Genomic DNA, 10913 nt, shown 5'->3' with positions numbered 1-10913 from the left:
TTAGAGACCTTGGAGACCTTGGTAACATTTATAGTGATGGTTCCTTGTCAAAAACCACCAAAAAATGTACTGCTATTACACATATAAGATGTAGAAGTTGGGCAGCAAACAGAAAAAGTTGGAAGCATTCCCACGAATGCACGTCTTACGTAGGCATTATTGGAAGCTATTATTTAACTTAACCTTGATAAATATCTTGACCGTCCACAAACTCTATTTAAGGTGATCCAAGTTCAGACAAGCTCCAGAGCAATTCAAAACTTACAATATATATTGAAGAAATAAGCAAATCTCAAACTTATTTCTCAATGGCACCAACATCCCAATCCTTGAATGAAGAGCAACGTCGATCCGCTAACTGTCATCCCAGTATTTGGGATCCCACCGCCATCCAATCCTTTACCACTCCATACACTAAGTTGTTTTGCATGCTAGGCTTGTGATAAATGTTATTATATATATGTTGCATGTAACAACCCTTTTTCTTGTGAATTTTAGTACCAACTCTGTGCTACACAATTGGAGGATCTGAAGCAAACGGTTAGTAAATTGCTTGCCTCAACGAAAGACACAGCTGCCTTGTTGAAGCTAATAGATTCGATGAAGAGGCTTGGAGTGGCCTACCATTTTCAGGAACAGATTCAACAGGCTTTGAATCAATTGAATTCGGATCTAAATCTTGTCTCCAATTATCTTTCCACAGTCGCATTGCATTTTCGACTCCTACGAGAGGATTGCTATCCTATTACTGCAGGTTCGTTTGTTTCTGGATGCTTTCAAAGTTGTTAGCTTATTAAGCACAGTCACGTCACAAACAAATTATATGCTCTTCTTGTTTTCTTTTTAACTATTATGGTAAAATTAAACAGATGTGTTGGGGAAATTTAAAGGTGGTGATGGGAGGTTCATGGGGAGCTTATGTGGGGATGTTGAAGGGCTTTTGAGCTTGAATGAAGCTTCATTCATGGCAATACAAGGCGAAAAAATCCTTGAAGAAGCTAAGGGTTTTAGCAGTGAAAATCTTAAGAATGTAATAGGGAAACTGGAGAAAGTTAAGGCTAAGCAAGTTCAGCGGTCATTGGAAGTTCCACTTTATTGGAGGATGGAAAGGATTGAAGCTCGAAACTTCATTGATTCCTACGCCATGGATGATTCAAACAACTCAGTTTTGCTTGACCTGGCTAAGTTAGACTACAATCTTATCCATCCAATTTACCAACAAGAACTGAAACAACTTGCAGAGTAAGATTAATTTACTTATAATATATGGTTTTTATTTTTCAAAATCGGATTTTTATTTATTGGATGAAAAATAGGTGGTGGAGGGAATTGAACTTCAAGGAGAAGCTTAGTTTCAGCCGAGACCGACTGATGGAAATATATTTCTGGGCTACTGGTTTGAGCTTTGAGCCCCAATATGCCAAATGCAGGATTTGCTTCACTAAGTATGCATGCTTAGCAACTGTAATTGACGACATCTATGATATATATGGATCACTTGAAGAACTCGAATGTTTCACCAAAGCAGTCACCGGGTAATAAATAGTCTTTCTTTTATAATATTTTTATAGCAGCCAAAATTGGGTTATTGATTTTACGGATTTGCAATAGGTGGGATGTGAAGGCCGTCCAAGAACTTCCGGAATACATGAGAGTAATGTTCTCAACCATTTCAGACTTTACTAATGAATTAGCCCAACAGACCTTGAAAGACCATGGCCTCGACGTTCTGCCCTACATCAAAGAACAGGTAACATGGAGAACCTGAGAATTAACATTTCATAGAATTGGCTCTGATTTGTTGTTGTTATTTGCCAATTGCAGTGGGTTGTACTTTGCAGAGCTCATATCACGGAAGCCAGATGGTTTTATGGAGGTCAAACTCCCACTTTTGATGAATATATTAAAAACGCATGGATTTCAATTGGAAGTCTTGGAGGGTTGGTTCTTCTTTGTTTTGTGGAGGCAGACTCCATTGTTAATCAATTTCCAAATTGTCTTAAGTATTTTTCTCAATTATTTTACTGGTCATCTCTCATTACTCGATTCAGTGATGATCTGGGTACTTCCAAGGTAATATCTTCATTTGCAATACATAATTTTCTAGTCACTAAATTCTAGGTATGCTAAATTTGTTTCATTTTGAAGGATGAGATGGAGAGAGGAGACATACCGAAAGCAGTGCAGTGTTACATGATTGAAAAAGGAGTAACAGAAGAAAAAGCACGAAATCATGTAAAAGAACTGATAAGCAATTCATGGAAGAAGATCAATGAAGAAATTTTCGATAATCGTTTCCCACGAGTTATTGTGAATTTATCTAAGAACATGACTCGAACTGTGAAATGCATGTACCAGCATGGCGACGGAGTTGGGACATCAACCGGTGTCACTAAAGATTATATTGTTTCATCAATTCTTAGGCCTATTCCAATATAGATGACCAATACTTACTCACATTTTTAGTTTGAGTATTTAACTTAATAAATGCATGTAATGGATAAAGAGTTAATGTTATCAAATCTTTGTATTACTTTAAATTAATTTTATATTTTCTTATATCTGTAATATTCTTAAATCGAATAATAAGTATTTTTTTTAAGAGTAGTAATTGCACATTTAGAATTTGAATTTGTACACTTATAAATAATTTATTTGATTTTTAAATATAATATTTCATAAAATAAAATTATGTTTTTCATTCTTTACGTGCAATAAGTGCAAGGAATGAAACAATATTACTTAAAAGTTTGAATTAAAAACATATGATATTTCTCTTTGTAACATCCCTCGCCAGATCTGATAGTTGGGTCTGAATTATGGGATGCTACAGTCATTGTCGGAGCAACCATTGAAAAATTCACAATAAAATCATTATTCATGCAATCAACAACAATACAACATTCTATACCATAAACATTCTTTTCCAGGTCTTATATGATCATACAAATGCTTTAAAGTCAACCCGAGATCAAATAGGGACATTTTTGAAATATTTTTAAAATTACAGACCAAATACACCATAAATAAATCATTCAAATATTCAATCATGTCATAAACACCTAAATATTATGATACACAATTAAATTCGAGCCTTAATCGAGCTTACGAAAGCTCTTTTGTAGACTCAAGCATGAAATAGGACCAAATTGCAATATTTTTAAAGTTTTCAGAATAGGTACTGATACCATTTTGAGCTTTGAATTTTTAGAAAAATTGAATTTAATACGAAGGTATCGATACCAGGCATAAAGTATTGATACCTTACCAAAGGTATCGGTACCTTATCTCTGTATCAATACCATTTTTAGGTTCAATATTTGAAATTTTGAGAAAAATCATTGCCACCCTTTGAAATCTCATATTTTCTCTTTGTGAAAAAATAGAACGTCGATAATGGCAATGTATCACAAAGAAAAGAGAAAGAAAAATAAAAAACACAGATTTTTACGTAGAAACCCTTTCAGGAAAAAAAACCACGGGTAGAGGAGAAGATAATTCACTATGTTGAATTTGAATGATTACAAGAGGAGTAGACTATATCTATTTATAGGCTTGTAAAACCATATTCTAATAGAAGGAGTGTAGTAAGGTTGAAACACCTTATTCTAAAAAAATAAATAAAAGAAGTGCAGTTCTAAAAAAAAACCACGGGTAGAGGACAAGATAATTCACTATGTTGAATTCGATTACAAGAGGAGTAGACTATATCTATTTATAGGCTTGTAAAACCATATTCTAATAGAAGGAGTGTAGTAAGGTTGAAACACCTTATTCTAAAAAAAATAAATAAAAGAAGTGCAGTTCTATATGGATTTATTTTTATTTTATTTTAATAAGGTTTCGAGTCACTCAGTTTTAGTACTCTTCCATTGCCGCTGCCCCTTTGTTTCTCCCTTCCTTTATTTTTCTCTCATTATTTCGTTGTTGAAACCACCATTCATCTTTGGCCGAATCTTATTTAGCCTTTACAAGTGATCAATCAGTTTGTGATTATCCGTTATCACAGATCTGATATCCGGGAAGTGTACGTTGATTATCAATCAGATCTAATTACATATTTGTTTTTTGTTTTCTGTATAATGGTCGAATCTATCAAGATTCCATGGTCGATTCTCACGTGTGTTTTTTATTTATGGTTTAGATCCGAATCACTCAGATCACTAGTGACATCAGAGGTTATCTGTATCTCTATTTTGAGCTGAACTAGTGTAAGCGGAGATTTCAAAAATAAGATTTAATGGCTATTATTTCTCTCTGATCTTGCCGAACCTATGTGGTGATCTAAAGGTTGGTTTTTGTCTCGTTTTTTGTGTATGTTATGTACAGATCTAATCAAGATCTAGTCAAATCTAAATATAGGAGTTGCATATTTAAGTTTAGTACTTCGGATTTGCGTTATTCAGGTGTGGGTTCCCTAACCTTCTATGTTTGGTGAATGCTGAAAGCATGTATGTACTTTATTGTATTGGCTGAATATGTAATGACTGTCCAAGGTTGGCTGAATGTTCTAGGGCCTTAAAGCTTAATTAACTAAATGTGTAAGTGCTACAAGGGTTAACTAAATTTATGCCTATTGTTATTGATTGACTGGCTGATTGCATCTTATTACATGTCTTGTACTGTTGCGCATGTTGATTGTTACTGTATAATTGATTGCATATATTGCATGCCACTAATTGTTACGCTGTTTGTTGCTTGCATGTAAAAAAACATGAAATTGATTGATATTTTTACTACTGAATGCATGAAAAGCATGCCACAAATAATGATAAATTGAATGCATGCTAAGCATGCCATCGTTACTAAAATTGATATTGATAAGTAGATATGCAATACGACTGATCTAACATATTGCATTGCATGGGGATTGGGACTGATTGGTGACGGAGGAGTTTCGTGGAGTACTGTCAATTTATCCGAAATTTTATACTGGTAGTTAACCTACAACCCTGGAGTAATGCTTGGAGTACTGGCGAATTATCCGCAAATTACTGGTAATCTAATTGCAAATTGTTATTGGTGGTTTATCCATATTGAGCTACGACTCTTACTGTTTTGGTGTTCAGATGATGAGTTCTAGGGAAATCATGGTGTGTAGCGGACAGATGGGAAGGAAATATGTGTTGTTTTCATATTAGCATGCCTATGCATATGTATATATATAATGTATATTTATGATGGCATGCTCTGCTGTGATCTCAGGAATGTTGTTGGCTATTAGCTTTATTGTAACTCAATTGTTTGTATGTATATACATTGTTTTTTTTTCTGTTTAAGACTCATATTGAACTTTTAAAGCTCACCCCATTATTTTACTTCTTACAAATAACCCACAAGGTTAGGGTCGAACACGACATTCAGAGGAATCATTTTGGAAATTTTTAAATAAAGTACTTTTAAACTAAATTTTATTATTGATTTTGGGGACTGTAATGGTTATTTTGGACTTTGGAATGAGTTTGTTTTTAATTGGGATTTTGCATGCATGAAAATTTGCTAAAAGTCCAGCAATCCTAGTAATTGGCTTAAAATTGCATAAGACTCGATTTTTCCTATAAAATTAAAGGCTTCAATGTTTCCACTATGCAGCAATGAAATTGGAGTTTTAAATAGGCAATTTGATGAAATCAACTAAGTTTTTCTCAAATGTCACGACACTTATTAAATTAACTTGACTTAAGAATCTGACGTTTTGATAATCCTAAGGCAGTTACATTAAGTTTTCTAAAAGTTGGTCAAAAATAACGTTTTCAACTTTTATTGGTTTTAGTAGGCATTTTCGGTGACCAATGTAGCTTTCAAATTTTGGCCAAAGTTAGTCAAAAATAACATTTTGATAATCATTGCATGGTGATGATTCCACCCATTTTGACTATTCAGAAGGGTTAGTGTGCACCTTAGAAAAAGGGTTAATGTGTTTGTTTGTTAGGGTATCTTTCTGTCTCTTTTTTTTTTTCTCCTAAGTTTTAACTTGCTTGTTTGTATGTCCTTATTTAAACCTTTTGTGAAATTTGTTGATATAAAATCCATCTTCTAATTTGACCAAAACAAATATTTATTTGTTTTCCTTTTAAAGTGTTTCTTATTATATATGTAGATAATAAAGATTAATTAATCTAGTTAAATTTAAGAGTTTTTGAATCAATTTGTTTTTAATATTATATTAAAACTATATAATTATCAACAAATGTGTTGACAATTGTTTAGAGTAAAAAATGGTGAAAGGGTGCTTAATTGTGTTTGTGTCAAATCTTTTGCCTAGATTATAGTGGAAGGCCTATAGAAGATCTTCTAGTTTCATGGATATGTCATAGGCACATTTATCCCAAAAAATAAAATTGAAGAATGAGAGAAGATTTGACTTTGTGAGGCTTTCCAACATCATTGATGCAAAAAAAAACGATTATTAGACTAAACAATTTTGGTATTTCAACTAACATGTCAGAGTTAACTAGAAAGATTCAAAAATAGAAATGCTTTTCAAAGGAGAGTTACAAGTGTTTCGAATAAGATGAGAATATGCTTGAGACTATAATCTTGGTGTACTATAGTACGAAAGTAACACCCTCTAATTTGAGTGTAACCTCCACAACTTGACCTAGATGTTAGACTCGAATTCGAGAGATTACATCAACCATTGAGATGGCCTAGTAGGGTTATCGGAGTTTTTGAAAAAAATGGTTATTTTAAAACCTTAATTTAATTTAGTAGAAAACTTAGTTTAAATATTGTTTTAATATTCCTCAATATTTAAGTTATTATCTAGCAACAAAAAAATGGTTTTTACTTACGTTATTAATGAAAACATGGTTTCATGCATAAATAATTAATAATAATATCAAGTTAATGACCTAATTAAAAGTTAAAACTAGATGTCATGCAAAAATAATCGAACCTAGGTCCTAAATCCCATGCTTTAGTTTAAAAATAAAGTATTACAGTCCTTGAATAATAAAATAAATCAAAATATTAAGCCTTAATAGATAAAATAGATTGTGCTAAGACCCTCCGGATGTCGTCCTAAGACAGCTATTCAAGAGAGAAATAAGGTCAGGGATAGGGAACGAAACAAGTGTGGAGCTTCCGACGTGGTTTCTAATTGGGTTCAAAAGTCCCAGAGACGTAAAAGGTTACTCTGCTGCCCTAGTAAGGGAGTCACAGAATACGGGTTTCCAATAAGAGCGAAGTGGGCACCAAGCCACTTCTATATCCAACATTGGAGGATCTGGAGAATAAAGGTTATCATTTGTAATAATTACGGGAAAAACCATACTAGAATATATTGGAGGGCTACTGGCGAATGTTACAAATGTGGAGCCCAAGACCATTACAAGAAGGACTCCCCATAAGAGGAGGAGGAAATACTGAACACTCTGTTCAGGTGGCTAGACAGACTCAGCCTAAAGTGAAAATTGGGACTGTGGCGAAGTTAGGGTCAGTGCAGGGAGCTTCGAGAAGAAATATAGCTATGCCTAGCCCAAAAGCCTCAACTAGAGTTTATGGCATACAAGAAAAGGAGGACGTTGAAGCCCTTCGACGTCATTACAGGTAAATTCTCTTTATTTAACATCGGCATACACGTATTGATAGACCCTAGGTCTACTCATTCATACATTTATGATAAGTTTATGGTTGGAAGGAGTCTTAGAGTTGTCCCCACTGAGGTGAGAATGATAGTTACTAATCCATTAGGCTAAAGTACTGTATTAAATAGGGTGGTATAGAACTGTTCGTTGAATTTTGGCGAACATGTCTTCTTGGCGAACTTAATGCTATTAAGTTTCCATGAGTTTGACGCCATAATGGTGGATTGGCTAATAAGATGAAACGCAATAGTTGAATGCAAGTCCAGAGGTGTATGGTTACTATCTGTGGATGGTAATAAGGTGCTTGTTTTAAGGGTGAAACAGGATATCAAAAACAATTTAGTCTCAGTTTTTACGACTCAGAAAATGATTACAAAGGGTGGAGATACTTAATTAGTGTATATCTTGGATTCTAATATGGTGAGGGAAGACTTCGGGCAAGTACCAATTGTGAATGAATTTCAAGAGGTTTTTCCAGAAGAACTATCAGTAATTCCGCCAAACAGAGATGTAGAGTTCTCTATTGATGTAACGTCAGAGACTGCTCCTATATCAAGTGCATCGTATAAAACGGCTCCAATAGAGCTAAGGGAGTTGAAAGCTCAGTTGTAAGAACTATTAGATAAGGGGTTCATCAACCAAGTGTTTCACCTTGGGGTGCGCCAATATTGTTTGTAAAGAAAAAGGACGGGACACTCTGATTGTGTATTGATTATAGGCAACTGAACGAGGTGACCATTAAGAATAAGTATTTGTTGGTTAGGATTGAGGGCTTGTTTGATTAGCTAAGTGGAGCTAGAGTATTCCAAATATTGATCTACAGTCATGGAGTTATAAAGTTAAGATTAAAGGAGATGATATTCCTAAAACTGCATTTCACAATCGCTATGGGCATTATGAATTCCTGGTGATGCCCTTTGGCTTGATGAATGTGCTAACACTGTTCATGGATTTGATAAACAGAGTATTCTAGCCTTACCTTGATTTTTGTGTGGTTGTCTTCAGTAATGATATTTTGGTTTACTCGAAGAGTGAGGCAGAGCATGACTCACACTTGCGAATAGTTTTGAATGTTCTCCAAGAAAACAAACTGTACGCCAAATTCAGCAAGTGTGAGTTTTGGCTAAAGGAAGTTCACTTCTTGGGCCATTTTATCTCCACGGATGGGATTAAGATAGATCTTGAGAAAATTTGTGCTGGGCTAGAATTGAATCCTCTAAAGAGCGTCATAGAGGTATGTAGTTTCCTTGGTCTAGTGAGGGTACTATAGAAGGTTTGTGAAAGGTTTCTCCATGATTGCGATGCCATTGACATGGTTGTTGAGGAAAGATGAAAAGTTTTATTGGTCTTGTAACACCTTTATACCTGACCCGACTACCAAGTCAAATATAAAATGCTACAATTGAGTGCCAGAGAAGCCATGGCTAATTCATTTATTTTAAACCCTTATCTAGACATACATAAAACTTATTAGTGGGTTACTATCATGATTCAACATTATGGAATCAACCTGGGTAAAATTTTTCAATAAAAGCCCGTTCTAGAGGCTTAATTTACACAAAACAAGGCCCATGAATCGATATCATCCCTAAGGTATCGATACTATGGCTTAGGTATCGATACCCTATGATGTATCGATACTGTTTTGAGCTTCAAAGTCCAAAAATTCAAGAAAAATATCCAAGGTATCGATAGTTTACTCAAAGTATCTATACTTCGATCAAAGTATTCATACTTTACTAAAAGTATCTATACTTTGGTCTAGTTATTTATACTTTATTCAAAGTATCGATAATTTACCCTTGGTATTGGTACTAAAATGCCAATCTGGAACTCATTTTAAGCTTAGGTAAATTTACCACTATAGTCCTTATTGTACCTTTTTTAAGCATGTTTAATACTTGATTATAACCTTCTTAATTCACCATTTAAACATACAAATCCCTTGTATTATCAATCTTTATCTAGCTTATCTTAAGCATGCTTTAATTTCAAATAATTCATATAACCAATAAGATATGTAAAATCTTACATTTTAGTCCTTCCAACATTTATCTAAGCCCTTGCAACTCGGGATTCCCGGGATAAAAAATCCCTTTACATGTTTCCATCCCCTAATTTAGTATCCTAAAATGTTTTTTTCTTCTTTTTTGCGTGTACAAATTTTTGGGTTTGAAAATTTATTTATCTCTCGCTTTGAGGGATACATAGTCATAGTTTTAAGTTGTGTTTGGTTTCACGGTGATGTCATGGAGCTCGGTAACCTACAAAATTCATTTGCCGTGTAAGTATGGCACCATCACCCAAAAAATCGAGATCACTTTACAACTCGAGGTCCAAGTTGGCGGTGAATATACTGTTTCGGGTTTTGTGTAACTCTGACTTCAAGGTTACAAAGGTTATGTTGTCAAAGGATTGAACATAACTGGAGCCATAGTTGACGGTGGTGATGCGGGCATGACAACTAGTTTCACCTCATTAGAGAAGCATGCTCTATAAAACCCATGTGGAAGTGCGAGGAAGCAAAACACAAGGGGCCTCCCAGTATAATCAAATAATTCATGTTGTCCATCTCCACCAAAGGCAGCGACCCTATTAGTAAAGCATCTTAGTAACACCCCTATAACCGGTTCGACCATATGGACCCGGTATAAGACTATTACATTTAGTGGCAAAGTGGTTTTTGCAAGACACTGTATAATTTAAACATTTTCCATAGTGTATTAACTTATTTAACTCAGAAAATTTTAATATAAACATCTTGGTCATTAATGGATGATTGATTGCATTTGGAAATGACTTAAAAATTGTTTTCACTCAAAACAGGGGCAAAGTATCGATACTTAAACAAAAGGTATCTATACCACTACACAAAATCGATACCAAAATAGCATTCTAGAACTCCAAAAATTCAAATTTTGATGAAGGTATTAATACCTTAGGCCTAGGTATCGAAACCTAGGCTTCAATATCGATAGGTATGTCAAAAATGATACTAAAATCACGTTCTGTTTTGGAAATTTTTAGTTTTAAAGCCTGGGTATCGATACCTATACCTTTGGTATCGAAACCTTGCGTAAATTTTGTTAAAACTCAGTTGAAAATTTGCTTTAAAAAACCCCCTGCACTGTTTATAAACCATATCAAAATTTAAAACCAGTCCAGAATAGTCTAAATCAGTCACAATAAACAATTTATCATCCATTTATGCATGCATCCATTAGGTCTTTAATAATTCATTTCAGTTATCTTTAAATTTCTTCACAAAACATCAAAATGAGTAAAGTTATTATAACTTAAATTGTAATTCCTATTACTAAAATC

The 10913-nt window shown here is 34.1% G+C and overlaps 1 protein-coding gene across 1 annotated transcript; it reads left to right on the top strand.

Moving 5' to 3' along the window:
• Positions 1-209: 209 nt before the first annotated feature.
• Positions 210-2602, top strand: LOC107903948 (probable terpene synthase 9). The gene is made up of 7 exons (XM_041092880.1): positions 210-415; positions 498-754; positions 870-1242; positions 1317-1535; positions 1612-1750; positions 1825-2073; positions 2149-2602. Exons 1-7 carry the CDS (start codon positions 309-311, stop codon positions 2437-2439), a joined length of 1635 nt encoding a protein of 544 aa, XP_040948814.1. The 5' UTR covers positions 210-308; the 3' UTR covers positions 2440-2602.
• The last annotated feature ends 8311 nt before the right edge of the window (positions 2603-10913 follow it).

This window comes from Gossypium hirsutum, chromosome D05, assembly GCF_007990345.1.
Source record: "Gossypium hirsutum isolate 1008001.06 chromosome D05, Gossypium_hirsutum_v2.1, whole genome shotgun sequence".
NCBI lineage: Eukaryota > Viridiplantae > Streptophyta > Magnoliopsida > Malvales > Malvaceae > Gossypium > Gossypium hirsutum.
Note: the sequence above shows the minus strand (reverse complement) of the source record. Positions and strands in the feature narration are given on the sequence as shown.

Coding starts and splice junctions, on each gene's coding strand:
- LOC107903948 (XM_041092880.1), top strand. CDS start 309: ATGGCACCAACATCCCAATCCTTGAATGAAGAGCAACGTCGATCCGCT. Junction 416..497: donor TCCTTTACCACTCCATACAC/TAAGTTGTTTTG, acceptor TTGTGAATTTTA/GTACCAACTCTGTGCTACAC. Junction 1,751..1,824: donor TGCCCTACATCAAAGAACAG/GTAACATGGAGA, acceptor TGCCAATTGCAG/TGGGTTGTACTTTGCAGAGC.